Here is a 14,693-nt window from a genome sequence, read left to right as displayed (position 1 = left end):
CATATCACCAGACAGTTGTTCAGATCTGAACATTTCAAATGTAGAATTTTGTTTAACTTTGTCTTTGGAGACTGTTTTTTTTTTCTCTCTTTTTGTAAGATGAATGTTTTCTTGTCAGTGTTAACACAACATGTGTCCATATATATCAGTGAAAGAGTGCAAAGCAACTACACTGTGTGCAAAGTCATCGAGGTCATCGACATTTCCTCCTGTTGGACGGTCCGTTCACACATCTGCTCATTCAGACAGCAAATTGGATGCTTTCCATCCTTTCTCTCACACTAAACCCTGCAGATGAATGATTTTTTTATACATTTGGTGAAAAATCAATGAATCAGCTCTGATCCTTCTTGATCTTTGTAATTGGAAAAGGAAGGCTGCTTCTTTTTTTTTTAAGAGGTGAGATTTTTGCGACAGCACTTTCCTAATCATCACAGGATGCGTCCACATACGCAGGGTGTATTTGAAGTGCATGATTGTAAAAAAAAAAAAAAAAGTTACTGCATGTTTCTGATGGCATGTTTTGATTTCACCTCTACTTATTGTGTAGGCCATGAAGGAAGAGTACAGCAGGAACCCCTCCCCCAAACTACTGAAAGACATCCAGGAAGCTAAAAAACACATTCCTCAGCTGCAGGGTCAGCTCAAGGCCTCTGGGGCATCACAGGTAAGCAGCGCACCCCCCCCCCCCAAAAAAAAAAAAAAAACACCTTCTACTTTGATGAACCAGCATGAAGAAAGAGGGTGTCCAACAACAGTGATGTACCAGCAACATGCAGGCATTAATTTTGTGCTGTGTGTTCTGGGATCGCTCCAGACAAACGGTAATCCTAATCTCATCAGAGGATTAGGCTTTCTCTGTGGGAAGCCACTCTTTTGTGTCTGTGTGACAGCTTATTTTACATACAACACTCACTGAACCTTGTGTTATGTATGTCAACATATTTATCTGCATTCTACATTTAAAAATGTTAGATTAACAAGATTACACTCCATACACATAAACATGAACAAGTATTACCGCGATCACTCGCCCTTGGACTTTTTTTTTTTTCCTTCATCAAAACATTTCTTCTTCTGGGCTGTTTTTCGAAACTTGTCAATATCTTATTGTGCTCTTCATAATGCCTGTCGGATCTTTTGTTCACATTTCCATCTTCAGGAGGCAGCTCCAGGTGGTGATGCAGACGACGGCGGCACGTTTGAAACGGAGCACACACCGGCTTCTAAGGGAGACAACAGTACTGACCTGTCCTGGATCAGCTCTCCTGTGAGTTGTCACATATCGGGCCCTGCTGACCAACATCATTTGATTTTCCTCTGAAGCTTTTTATCAAGCTCTTGATTTTTATAAGGCTGCATAGATTCATGGCATCCTGCTAAATTAATAACGTGTCAGTTTACCGTGTTTAGTTTAGGCTACTAAAACAGCACAAGAACAAGCTTTATATGGCAACAAAAAACATTCATATAAAGGTTGTTAAGTTCTACAGTGATTTCTGTCATGACATTGTTTATATGTCTGATGTGTACTTACTGACATTGTCTCCTCCTCTCAACATCCTTGCTTGTGATGTACTTGCTGTCTGATGTTTGTAGCTTTGGATCAAAGTGACTGCTAGATGAATTGAAGAATTGTAAAAACGTTGAGACTGACTGATGTGTTTTGTGTGTCCCCCCCTCCCCTTCAGGTATCTCGAGGATTTGGGCTCAGCTCTCCAGACAGCTTGTGCCCCAGCCCAAAGAGCACTCCCAGGAACAGCTTAAACTCGTGCCACTCTCCAGAGGCTGAGGATGCCACTGACCTGGTAGTTACACTCAACGTCTGCATTTAAGAAATACACTCCTTTGCTGCTTGCGTTTGATGTGCGCTGAAGAACAAATGCAGTGCAGATCTCTGGGCATTTGGAAATGGAGAATTTGCTTAGGAGAAACACAAATTCAACTTTCAATCATCATCTTTTCCACAGGACTCTTTGTCTCCTACTACAGTAAGCAGCCCTTCTTCCTCCCGCTTCGTCTCACAGATCATTGGAGCTGAGGATGACTACTTTGATTCAGACCAGGAGCAGGTAACTGTCAACAGGGCAGTCATAGTTTGACTTAAAGCAGCCACCACATCCTGAGTTTTCTAAACAGAAATTCTCCTACGTTTGATCCTTTTGGCTCATGTGCTGTAAAGTGACATTTTGCAAACTGTTTCTGTTGCAGACAAATGGCCAGTGTAACAATTTCAACAGCATTGATCAGCTCAAGTCTCGGCCGGCTCACCTCGCAGCCTTCCTTCACCATGTCATCTCTCAGTTCGACCCTGCTCCTGTGGTAAGACCCGCGCCATTTCCCCCTTTTTTAAACTGTTTTCAATTTCCTTTTTTCTTTTTCTTTCAAGCAGCCTGACTGAACTCTTAGTTTAATCACTCTTTAAATGAATCCCCTCATGTGTCCTCAGTTGTGCTACCTCTATGCTGACTTCTACAAGCAGACCAACTCTAAAGAGACCAGACGAGTGTTCATGGACCTCCACACCTTCTTCATTGACCGGGGAGCTGTGAGTACAGTTTGTCCAATCTAGCTTTCACACAAAGTCACAATATGTCACTGAGTGGATTTTTGACTAAACGTTTTGTTAGTGCAGCGATGTACGTCGTCACATTCTCGTTTGGAAAATGTAAACTTACAAGAGAAAGGCAAGCCTGTTGTTGCTATCTTTAAATGTGACTAAACATCTGCATTACCAATGATGAAACGTCTGAAGTATTAACACAGTTTGCTAATAACTTTGAAATGGACAGACAGTCCAATTCAGAGCTGAGAAAGAGAAGAAACATCAGTGAGTGAGGAAGAGAAGCCTGCAAACTGGTTATAAAAGATTTTTTTTTAACTGTTTGACTTAAAATGATATTAAAACACATAATATTTGACTGAATAGATCATAAATAAAATGATTCTCATCAATGGTGGTCGTTTAACAATAAAGATTCCCATAATCCCAAGCCACTTGAGGATGAGGCAGCTGCAGCTCACTCTGTAGGGACTTATCATGGGAACCGGAGGGTTCAAGTCCCAGCACAGACCAAAATGTGGAGGTTGGTCTCGTAGCTGGAGCACTTTCCCCGAGTACTGCCGAGGTGTCCTCGTTGAGCAAGGCACCGAACCGCAAAACAGCTCTGGTGCACTCCATGCGCCCTGTTTGTGCATATGTGGTGACTTTGGGCCCCTGTGTTAAAGGCCTGTAATCCTAAAGGGATACTTCACCCATTTACATGAAGCTGTGTATCATTAGAAACATGGTAGTAGTGTTGAATGGTTGTGAGTCCAGCCTTCATTTTGCTTCATGCAAATGGGTGAAGTATCCCTTCAATAACAGAGTGTCAACCAAAATTTCCCTCAGGGAATGAGTCTAGATAAAGTATTTAAAAACAAAAAACCTAATCAAACTCCCTTTTCTTTGTTTGAGAGACCTCTAGTGTCAGAAAATGAAACACTATCCATTGAATATCATTTGAAAGTATTTAGCTGGACCTAAATATATTCACCTACGTAATCTGTTTTGGGACAAACTGTTCTAACCCAGTGCAATCAATTTTATCCATTATATTATTTTATTTTCACAGAATTTAAAGGTTGCTGTCCCTGAATCCATCTCTGCTGATCTCGGTAAGTATCATGCATTGTCATTTTTACTACTGTTACGTAAAACGTTGTGAGTGTGTGTGTGTGTGGGGGAGGGGAGGGGGGGTACTTTGCGTACAGTATATGTGAGTATGTGAGCGTGTATTTGCAGATCGACGTCGCACAGAACTGATCCCAGAGGAGATAAACCGACAGCATGTTCAAACACTGCAGGACTCACTGCTCCCTGACATTCAGAGGAACCTCGAGGACTTCAGGTAAACTGGAGCACTCGGGCGTTTTGTTTTCGATCCTGTGCTCGGACCTTATTAGACTTCTAAGTATGCTTGTTTAAGAAAACGTCTCTCTTTTTCGACATGTTCCGCTGACAATCTATTCACTGCTGTTTACGATGTAATTATGCATTGGCACTTGTAGGCAGAAACGCAGTATGGGCCTCACTGTGGCTGAGGTAGAGTTGGCCAGACTGGACCAGGAAAGAGTCCGAGACCGCGTCACTCTGGAGCGAGAACGCTCGTATGCTGAAAACATCATCGCCAAAATAGAAGATATCCTGTAAGTACCACATGCCGTGCATACACTCGTACGCTCCTCTGAGCCACCTTTAAGTCTGCTGAAATCAAGCTCATGAGAGTTGTTCTTCTTTGTGTCGTTTGTAGGGTATCTACTCAGACCACAGAGGAAGAGAAATGGTGAGCAGTCTTAAAATGTTGCGGATGCGCTTGAATGTGATGGTTAAGGGCTCATAAGGCTCTCACACCATCTGTGCACTCGCAGCATTTCTTCGTATGTACGAGTCCAACAATAATCTTATAGAATTACAGTGTCACATCTTATTCCTTTTATTTTATTCTGTAAGTCATCCTCCACTATTGACCCAGAAAGCACTTAGGTAGTTTCTTACATATTGCTTCTGATTCGTGCAGTATGTTTGTCTTGCATCATGATTTATTCAGCCTTGTTGAGGAAACTTCATACCCCAGATGGTTTGTGTAGATATTTCACGGGACAGTAAAACACTGTCGATGACACAAGTCGCAATGTAGACACATGGATTTTTGTTATTCTGTTTATCTGTTGTTTAGAATTAATAAGTGTTGTCTCTCTTTTGTCATTTAGCACTACAATGCAGTATGTCATATATACATACATGAAGCACCTTGGTGTGAGGGTAAAGGAACCCCGCAGTCTAGAGTCCAAACGAGTCAGGATCAACTTTCTCCCCAAGATCAAGGTACTCCCATCTTTATTCTGTGTGCCTTTCCTCCTGTCTCCCTCTCCCCTGTGTCATCCACCTGACACATCTTGTCTTTGATGTGGTACAGAAAAGCATCAAGACTGAAAAAGAAGGAGAGGAGAAAGTGAAGAAACCCCGATTTCCCAGCATCCTTGGACCCCAGCGTCGCCCCAGCCGCATTGAGGCAGCGTCAGGTGAGTCACGATGCGGCAAGACAAAAGCCATCCCTCTACTTCTCAATGTTAAAAAATAAATTAATTTAAAAAAAAAAAAACATCTCGGAAACGGCCTACACTTTATTATGTTACCAAATTGAAATGACAGCAATATGTGATTAAGATTGTGAATGGAGAAGAGGTAGTAACAAATAAGTTTATACTTCTTACCACTCCTTTTTGGACATGTTGTTTATTTATTTTTAATATTTTGTTGATTATTTTCTTTTATTATTTTGTTGTTGTCTTCACAAAAGTTTTGACTCATCTCTTGTCTTCGTCAGTGGGTAAAGCCTTGGATGGTCGCCCCAGGCCTCAGAAGCAGTTGTCCCAGCCTTCACTGGGGGCAAACGATCACACAGACGGTGGTCGTCTACGAGGCAGCCAATCAAGCGAGGGCTCCGAACTCACACACTCCGCATCCATCAACAGCTCATCCCCAAGCAGTGCCAACTTTAGCTCCGACACGAGCCGAGATAATGAAATGGGTGAGCCGGTGAACAAATTCTCTTGACAGAAGAAACTGAGGAGGGATTGGAGGGTTTCTAACTTGTTGCTTGTGTCTCAGGTGGAACTCCAACCTTCGGCCCCTCCAGGCTGAGTGACGGCCATCAATCTGACCCTCTGGATGGGTCGCCAAACCCTGCAACGCACTTTGACCTTTACGGACTGGACCAACTGCAAGAGGATGACAGAGAAACTGACAGGTGTGTTTTAAAGTTAGATTTGCTGAAACACTTTTTCTTTCTCACAGAGAGTACATTTGCTCACTTTTCTTGTATCTCCTCTCCTATGCTGGGAGCTCGACATCACTGCAAACCTTCTGGAACGGAGGGAAACCTCACCGTCTTTTGAGCTAAAATTGAATTGAATTTAATTCATTTTTAACACCGATTTTTTATTTTTTATTTTTTATTTTTTTGTAGAGCTCACGAGGGAACACCAAAGGCCATAAGAAGGTGAGGAAACGATTCAAACTTGAATCGATCTCGAAAAATAAGAATTGAGGATACGCAGTGGTGAATGTTTATCAGCCAGATGAAATGCTCACATCTCATCTCACCCTAGGCTCGAGGGACTCGGTGCTGCAGATGTCCAGAGCGAAGACGACCAGGGGACAGATTCCGAACACGACCCTCCGAACTGGCAGCAGCTGGTGGGGAGAGAGATCCTAGCAGGTCTCAGGCCTCATGAAATCAAGAGACAAGAAGTGATTAATGGTGAGGACACGGTTCTTAGTTGCTCTCAAATCTACATCAATATGAAGCCGTTTGGAATAGTCTGCCACCTTGAGGTAACATGTTGCGCTGCACCCGCAGAGCTGTTTTACACCGAGAGAGCGCACGTGCGGATGCTGAAAGTTTTGGACCACGTTTTCTACCAAAAGCTCTCTAAAGAGGCCATCCTGCCTCCTGCTGACATCAAGAACATCTTTACCAACCTGGAGGAGATTCTACTGCTGCATGGTACACACACACACACACACACACATACACACAGAGTCTGAAATCCACCAATCAACTACGCATGACTGCTCTTGAACTTTTTTAGTCCAGTAAAACGAATTTAAAAATAAGGTATTGAGAAGTTTAACTAAACTACAACCGCATGTTTAAATAAAGAACTTCATCTGTGTGTGTGCAGAAGCATCAACCTCAAATATTGCCGCTCTTATCCGTCACCTTTGTTATCTTAACTACACACAAACACACACGTCGGTTCTTCTTTTGTGATTTCAGTTTCAATACTGGAGCAAATGGCAGCCGTGCGGAAGAGAAATGAGTCCTCAGTAATTGATCAGATAGGAGACGACTTGCTCTCCTGGGTGAGTACTATTCTCAGGCTGAGATTGTGTTGCCTCCTTTCAGACATTTTCTTTCATTGAATGAATTTCAAGATGACTGATGTGGTGGGCTGGAAATTCTGTCTCGCAAATCAAGAAATGGAACTCTTCCCCTGGATTGCTTTACAGCGAAGAGAGAGGTGTTGATGTCGGTGTGAGATTGCTTTTCTCAGCCTCGGCTCTGTTTATACTGACGTGTCATACGAACGTAAATACATTTTCATTATATTTGAAATCCCGCAAAAAAAAAAAAAAAATCCTAAAAGGCAAACACTTCTGAAATGAAACAAAAGAATAACGTACGAGGAAACCTTGAAGCAAGACAGTCAAACGGAAGTCTGCTTCTCAGTGAATGGTCGTGTCAGACAGTGCCCTAGATTTAACTGACATCTCTGTGTCTACATATCATGTTTGATACATTATAGCCGCATATCTGCTGGCAGCCGTGTCTGAAATCGGTCTATGGGGGATGAGGAGGGTAAACGGTCCCCTGGGGGGTCCAGGCATCGATCTAGTCTACATTAGAAGTTAAGCTCTCCCTTCTACTTCGAGGACTTAAGCCTGGCCCCCTTCTGAGATTCACTGCTCATGGTTTAATAGTAAGACATTACCATGGCAACTACCCTTGACCCAGATCTACCGGGTGACTGATCAGCGTCTGTGTTCGTCTCTGCTCTGCCCCGACACGGTTTTGGCGTGGTTACAGTTCAGCGGCGGAGAGGAGGAGAAGATCAAGCAGGCGGTGGGGACGTTCTGCAGCAACCAGCCGTTCGCGTTGGAGATCATCAAGACCAAGCAGAAGAAAGACTCGCGCTTCACTTCATTCATCCAGGTGCTGACATCACGCTCATATATACCCCAGAAAACTGCTATTCAAGAAAGATAACCATTAAGAGAAAAATGAACGCATGCAAGCTGAGAATATTTCAGACAGAAAATGTAAGATGTCACTTCCCTAAATGATCATCTGAGCTACATTTGTTGGATGTTAAGTCATCATTTCTCCTTTTTCCGGAATGTGTTTGTGCGGTTTTTTAAGTTAAGCAAACTTGTTTTTCAATGCTTTGTAGGAGGCAGAGAGCAACAGACTGTGTCGCCGCCTGCAGCTTAAGGACATCATTCCTGTCGAGATGCTGCGACTCACCAAGTACCCCCTGCTACTGGAAAACATCGCTAAGTACACAGGTGCTGTCATGCTGCCTCACCAATCACAGTTCCTCACAGCATCTTAATTTATGCATGTTGTAATCACTTCAAGCTGACAAGGTTGTTATGGAAATGAATCCACATACTGTCTAAATGTCTTCTCTATAATAGTGGCTCAAAACAGGATGTTTTAATCATCAGTGTGAGTGTCAAGTGGGTAAAAGCTTTTCTAAGGTCAGACAAGAGCTCAAACTTTCTTCAAAGTTGGTCTGTTGAATATCCTGATGAGTTGATTATAGTCACAAGTGAGAAACCTAAAACGAATGATTTAGAAATGTGTTTGGAATACATGCAAACAATCAGTGGACACATTGATTGTTTGGCACAGGGACACTTGGGTTTCTACAGCTTTGTTAGAGAATATGGGGATTGTGACATGCCGCATGATTAAATATTATACCTGCATGCACTATTGAGCCTTAATGATGTCAACATGTCTGCAGGAGCAGCCACAGAACAAGCTACTTACAGTCCACGCAGGCTCAGAACTGATCCCTCTCCTGCAGCCTCACTCAGATACTTAAAAGTCCTCCACCCAATCATTAGTGCGAAGTCGGTGGTGCACATTTTAGGAGACGTCTCGGCCATTATTTGATTCATCATTTCTGACTTGGCCGCGGCTCAAGCCTCACACTGAGAGAGCACACTAATGATACAGTTAACCAGCTATTAGAGGATCATAATGTCCTTCCTGCTTTATCACAATCGATGGTGTGTTAATGGACAGAGGAAACATTAATTTGCCAGACAGTCCCCTGCAGAACTAAAAAAGCTGTACTTCTTTTTTTTTTCTTCTTTTTTTTTCTGAATGTCATTATATGTTATAGACAGTGCATTGGAGAAGGACAAAGTGAAGCAAGCTGCAGACTGCTGTAGGAAGATTCTCAATCACGTCGACCAGGCTGTGAAGGAATCTGAAGACAAGCAGGTGGGATGTTTTTTTTTTTTTTTTTTAATCATTTTTTCAGTTTCCACCAGCCCCTTAAATGTTGTCTTCCTTTTCCTTCAAAGTCCTTCCTTCTTGTCCTGCTCTGCCACACTCTATATTTTTACAAACCCCAGACAGTGACTCCTTATTGAAGAGCTCTTACTTATCCCCTTTTCTTTGTCTCCATTTTTCTCGGCCCTTCGTCTAGAGGTTGGAGGACTATCAGAGAAGATTGGACCTCTCCTCTTTAAAGCAGACGGACAACCCCATGATCCTGGAGCTAAAGGTGAGTTATCTACACAATGCTTTTTGACTTCAATTCAAGCAGTCTCACATGCTGTACACCCAAACACACTGTTTGCAAGTGCAGGGTAGTGCATATGGAAATGACTCAACTGACCAGCAGCAAGAAAAGTATTATTTGTCATGAATTTGCTCGTTCTTCCTTTTAACAGAACTTGGATCTAACTAAGAAAACCATGGTGCACGAGGGTTCACTGTCATGGAAAGTTAATAAGGACAAGACAATTGGTTTGTAGTCATCACATTGCAAGAATTTGATTGCCATTAAACTGATATGTTTTTTTTGTTGTTTTTTTTTTGTTTGTTTTTTACATAATTATATAAATAACACCGGTAATGTCTCACAACTATCCTCTGTGTTTCCTTTCAGAGCTGTACACACTCCTCCTGGAGGACATCCTCGTTCTGCTACAGAAACAAGATGAGCGTCTAATCCTCAAGTGTCATAGTAAAAACCTGGCAGGCACAGCAGATACCAAACATATCTTCAGCCCAATCATCAAACTCAACACTGTGCTGGTGCGCTCTGTGGCCACAGGTGAGTAAACGCATTTCTTTTCTTTTTTTCTATCGTTTACTTTACCATCATGTGCATATTGTACAAAAATCAAAATATTCAGATCAAATATTTCTCCCTATTTAGGACAGAATTTATTTAGGACCCCTATTTATTTATTTTTTAACACTATGTGATGTTTTAATTGTAACCGAGGGACTGCAGATGTAAACTAGCTCTGAGCTAACTCTGGTGCAATACATCAAATGGCAACATTTATGTTAAATGTTGTACATGGTCCCTTACATATGAAGTTCGAGTTACAGCCACTTGCAATGCCATTAACAAATTCAGGTATTGTGAAATAAATGGAGTCAAACCCACACGCCGGAGTATTGATTAACCTCATCCACTGTCTCCACTCTCTCCAGACAACAAGTCCTTCTTCGTCCTCTCCATGTCAGAGAATGGAGCTCAGATCTATGAGCTGATGGCACCCACAGTCTCAGACCAGAGAACGTAAGGAAACACACCCTTGAATCTTATTGATTCCTCCCACTCTTACTGCTCCAGTTGTTAAATGGACTAATAACCGTTTTGTCTTGTTTTTTTTTACAAGGTGGCAGCGTCTAATCACCCAGAGAGCTGAAGCCATGAAAGTCAAACCTCACAGCGTTATACCATTACCTCAGACTTTGTATGTTTAGTTTGATCATCTTTCTAACTTGATTTGATCAGATGGCTTCTCATTTGGACTTGTTGATAACGTTAGATGTTGCTTTTGTGCCAGTGGGGAGAGAGACGGTGTGGAGATCATTACTGCAGGTGTTTCCAGGCTGAGCAGGGACCGCACATCCACTGGCAGCACCCAGTCCACAGGTAACCCGCTTCTTTCTGTACTTTCTCGCAGATGTCGCTTCAAATGCTCAACCAATGTCCAGCTATGTTGATAATCCCCTGATGACGGCAACTCTTCCCCCCCCTTCAGACAAAGAGAACAGCCCTGCCTCCGGAAATGTGATACAGAGTTGTCTACCAAGCAGTAATCCATTTGAGGGAGGGAAGGAAGAGGAAGAGGAGGAAGAAGGTTTTGTGGACCCAGAGATTCCTTACCAAGTGGCTGAGGATAGAAAAGAAGCTGACTCATTCAACATGTTTCCCTCCAGAGCTGACGAAGCACTGAAAACATGTAAGCAGACAGTAGAGAAGTGCTTTTTTACTGTTTTTCATGTGTGAGTTGACCCGCTCTTTACCATTTACCTTCATCTTCCCTGCAGTGGCAGCATTAAAGCAGGTGTTGGTGACCCAACTGATGTCCCAGGAGGCTGCAGAGCAAACCAAACGCACCACTGGGGCCCGTCTCCTCAGGACCACCTCTTTGCGGACCCCCGTAGACAGTCGTGCACGGGTGATGGTTCACAACGGCTCGGATAAGAACAGCTCCCAGACAGAGGACCGGACTCAGGACCTCGGCTCTGGAGACACAGGCTTCTTCGATTCTCCTGAAGATTATGGTGAGCTTGGACAGTGTAATCATGTAAAAGCCAACAGCTAATTCAAAATGAGTTATTTATAAAGCGAGAGCGGGAAACAATTTCTTTTTTTATTTATTCAACCAAGTAATTAACCCATTGAGATCAAGATCTCTGTCACAAGGTTGACCTGGCCAAGAGGGCGGCAGCTCACGTCATTTCTCTTAACTTTAAAAAAAACAACTGGCCCATCTGTAATGACTGAAAGAGAACACAATTATGTCCATTAGGTTGAACTGTGAGATACAACTGTTTGTCATTAATGTGGCAATGCCATTAAATACTATGTTTCTGACTACGTTGCACAGAAAGGAAATCAAATGGTCTCAGTATTGTCCCCTGAGGGTCGCCTTAAAGAAGTATTAATATTAATGGGGAAAATATTTTCCTAGATTTTGTGGTGCAGCTCGCTCATCACTTCGTCAGTCCTGCTCGCCGTGTGCACTTGTCTTAAATGGCTCCTTGTGATTCTCTCAGCAGGATATTTAGTATTGGAGGGTTATGGTGGCCAAGGGGAGAGCAGCACAGATGATGACATCTTGGCATCAACCACAGGGAAACAGCTGCGCACCTCACAAGGCTGTGCCGCCGACTCTGGCATCAACTTGAGGTTCTCTTCAACGTCACAGGCTGGCAGCCTCTCTTCTTTTAGCAGACAGGTCCTGTCTCATCTTAGAAACCTTCAAGCCAACCTCAACTATCTGAAGGTACTTAACATTAAATGAGCTTAGTGACTCACATGCTTGTGAAAATGTATATTGTAAAGTGTCTCCTCACAGTGAATGGTTTTTTTTGATTGCAGGAGGTGGAGGCGAAGTACAATAATCTAATAAGCCAAAGGCCAGAGAGGGCAGCAGCAGACACAGATGGAAATAAAGGTATCTATTATATTATTGACTCGCTCTTAATGTGGGAGTCATCTCCTTTATTGTCATACTAAAATTGATTTCCCTTTTACAGATAAAAGATAGTGGACGTCCGTGCCTCAGCATTCTCTGGTCCCAAAGAGGAAGTACTGACTCGTAGCCTGTTCTTACTTCTTGTGTCCTGGACTTTTCGGGACATTCCATAAGCTTGTCCTTTTACTGCTGAGCCCCTCCTCTTTTTTTTTTCTCTTTTTTTTCTCCTCCTATTGCCGTTGTCCCACGGTCCACACAGAGAATGAGAGACTTAATTGTAAGCGGAATCGGATGAAGGGGAGGAGTCATATCTGTGATGCCACGCCCCCCCCCCCCCCCCCCCCCCCCCCCCCCCAGCACAAGGCAATCAGGAAAGTGGGATTGCCCCCAAACCTCACTCCTTTCCATCTAACACTCATTTTCCCGGGATCTCCCTGCAAGAAAGAGAACTTATACCAAAATGTACAAAGATGTGTGTTTAGAATATATATATATGAAACACAAAAACAAGAAAAGGAAAATTTTAAGATAATGTATTAAGATTTTTTTTATCCCGAGATGTATTTATTTTCTTTCTTTCTTTCATTTTTTTTTTAAGTGTTTCCCACATTGCTTGCATGCTTTTGGCCATGGTGTTAACCTTTTTGGCTGCTTCTCCTGCTTCAGTCACACAGGGTTAGTGTGAGTTTTGAGTGCATGCTAGCATTCAAGCGATGCTAGCCTTGCTCACCCTGATGAAATGGCGGGAATATATTCAGACTGATAGAGGCCAGAGTTGCACTGGTGATGAATAGATCCCATTGTGTTTAAAAAACTCTTGATTGTGTTGAAATCTAGAATGTCTGATGAATTCTAGGTGTGGTTTTTAACTAGAATGAAGAGTCTGAAGGCTCTGATCTGGTCCTGTTGCATTTCTGTGCTGCCTCCTCCTCCCCGTCTCTCTCACTGTGAGATGTATTTGTCTCTTGTCGGCTCCTTTCTTCCTCTGTGTTTGATTTAGAACCTCCTTTTCCCCTCTGAACACTTATAGGTGTCGTCCTTCTCGATTTCCTCACAACCCAGTGACTTTCAGACTTATTTATCCCCTCCCACACTCTATATGTCATGCCTCCTTGTTTGCCTTTGGGTATCTTGGCCCTTTCCCCTTCTTCTCGAAGGAGCAGCCATGCTCTTTCTGTATCAGCTCCCGACAGAAATGCTGCTTCTTTCTGCTACTGTTGGCGATGCTGAGCTGACTGCCTGATATTCTAATAATGTCATGAAGTTCAACATATACTGTAAAATGATCAAGTTGGAAGGTTATGCATAACTTTAATAAATAAATGGTGCCATGACACATTCAAAAAGAAAACTGCAAATGTTGTCTCTTCATGCAATTTTGTATGTGACACTGTAAACACTTATGTGTGACCATGTACGATAGTGACATGGCTCTCAAAGCTCATTGGATGAATCAAATCAGCTAGAACACCTTTCCTGGGTTCTCATAGGTCCTTATGATTTGATGTTATAAGCACCTTAATTATTATACTTCAGTGAACAGTAAATGCACATGTAGCATTTCAATAGAAAGTAAGGTGTGACTGTCAAGAAACATGGGCAATTGAAAAAAGGGCTCTGGTCTTTGAGTGACAGAATTGGATGATGCGCAAACTGTAGAACATTTTTTTTTACCCCAAGCAATCTAAAAGTTTAAAAAAAAAAAACGAGGGATGGAAATTTTAAACGACAAAAAAAAATTAAGAGCAATTTACTTTGATACTTTTGGTCAATTTTAATTTTGAGCAACGGAAAACAAAATTTTGTAGCACTACAAATTTTTGGGGGGGTTTGATAATTGACACCAGAGAAGCAAACCATCATTGCCAGCAGGTGGCAGTCTTCTCCTATTCAATATAAAAGCATTAAAGGGAGACCCACCCTGAAACCTGCAGTGACATCAGTGTTTTAAATAATCCATAGTATTTTTTGATTTTCTGAAAACATATGACTCTACTCTTTTTTTTTTTCCTGCTAAACTAAAGCTGTAATAGTCAGAGGGATCCTGCAGGGTAATGTGCAACATTTATTGAGCGTTCCCTGCTCCCTGTAATGGAAATGACTGAGTTACATTTGGCATTAATTTTACACTGAGTGGTTGACTGAGTGTAGAGAAGGCGGAAGATATGTTCACTCTTCTCACTGTCACCCTAACTGTAGGCATGCTATGTGCAGAGAGGAGACAGTGAGAAGCCACACAAGGTATGAATGGAAAACATACATTAAGTAATAGAAATTAAGAAGAAGGGGTGTGATAAAGACACGGAAGGAGAGGGCATGGTAAGTGATTATCTCTCCACATGCATCTGTCACCAAGCTAATTGGAGTGGTAAAGCCAAAGAGGAGAGAGATGTCACTCACA

General features: G+C 42.5%; 1 protein-coding gene across 3 annotated transcripts in view; it reads left to right on the top strand.

The window, feature by feature from the left end:
* Nucleotides 1-13,643, top strand: part of arhgef12a (Rho guanine nucleotide exchange factor (GEF) 12a) — a 38,343-nt gene extending 24,700 nt beyond the window's left edge. For 2 of the 3 annotated variants that reach the window (XM_079353896.1, XM_079353894.1), the window contains 32 exons: nt 551-667; nt 1,163-1,270; nt 1,692-1,808; nt 1,971-2,072; nt 2,212-2,322; nt 2,450-2,548; nt 3,615-3,657; nt 3,785-3,890; nt 4,051-4,188; nt 4,293-4,325; nt 4,753-4,867; nt 4,959-5,064; nt 5,370-5,573; nt 5,654-5,792; nt 6,012-6,044; nt 6,154-6,305; nt 6,405-6,551; nt 6,825-6,910; nt 7,635-7,760; nt 7,999-8,113; nt 8,962-9,062; nt 9,271-9,348; nt 9,518-9,593; nt 9,736-9,903; nt 10,293-10,380; nt 10,481-10,558; nt 10,652-10,740; nt 10,850-11,050; nt 11,139-11,375; nt 11,871-12,100; nt 12,196-12,271; nt 12,354-13,643. In XM_079353896.1, coding sequence (XP_079210022.1) covers nt 551-667; nt 1,163-1,270; nt 1,692-1,808; nt 1,971-2,072; nt 2,212-2,322; nt 2,450-2,548; nt 3,615-3,657; nt 3,785-3,890; nt 4,051-4,188; nt 4,293-4,325; nt 4,753-4,867; nt 4,959-5,064; nt 5,370-5,573; nt 5,654-5,792; nt 6,012-6,044; nt 6,154-6,305; nt 6,405-6,551; nt 6,825-6,910; nt 7,635-7,760; nt 7,999-8,113; nt 8,962-9,062; nt 9,271-9,348; nt 9,518-9,593; nt 9,736-9,903; nt 10,293-10,380; nt 10,481-10,558; nt 10,652-10,740; nt 10,850-11,050; nt 11,139-11,375; nt 11,871-12,100; nt 12,196-12,271; nt 12,354-12,364 — 3,630 coding nt within the window. In that variant the 3' untranslated portion in view covers nt 12,365-13,643. The remainder of the gene's footprint in view (nt 1-550; nt 668-1,162; nt 1,271-1,691; nt 1,809-1,970; nt 2,073-2,211; nt 2,323-2,449; nt 2,549-3,614; nt 3,658-3,784; nt 3,891-4,050; nt 4,189-4,292; nt 4,326-4,752; nt 4,868-4,958; nt 5,065-5,369; nt 5,574-5,653; nt 5,793-6,011; nt 6,045-6,153; nt 6,306-6,404; nt 6,552-6,824; nt 6,911-7,634; nt 7,761-7,998; nt 8,114-8,961; nt 9,063-9,270; nt 9,349-9,517; nt 9,594-9,735; nt 9,904-10,292; nt 10,381-10,480; nt 10,559-10,651; nt 10,741-10,849; nt 11,051-11,138; nt 11,376-11,870; nt 12,101-12,195; nt 12,272-12,353) is intronic. The other variant, XM_079353895.1, reaches the window with a different exon arrangement.
* Nucleotides 13,644-14,693: the final 1,050 nt, after the last annotated feature.

This window comes from Symphodus melops (assembly GCF_947650265.1).
Source record: "Symphodus melops genome assembly, chromosome: 10".
Taxonomy (NCBI): Eukaryota; Metazoa; Chordata; class Actinopteri; order Labriformes; family Labridae; genus Symphodus; species Symphodus melops.
The sequence above is the reverse complement of the archived record's forward strand: the minus strand, read 5'-3'. Positions and strand labels throughout refer to the sequence as shown.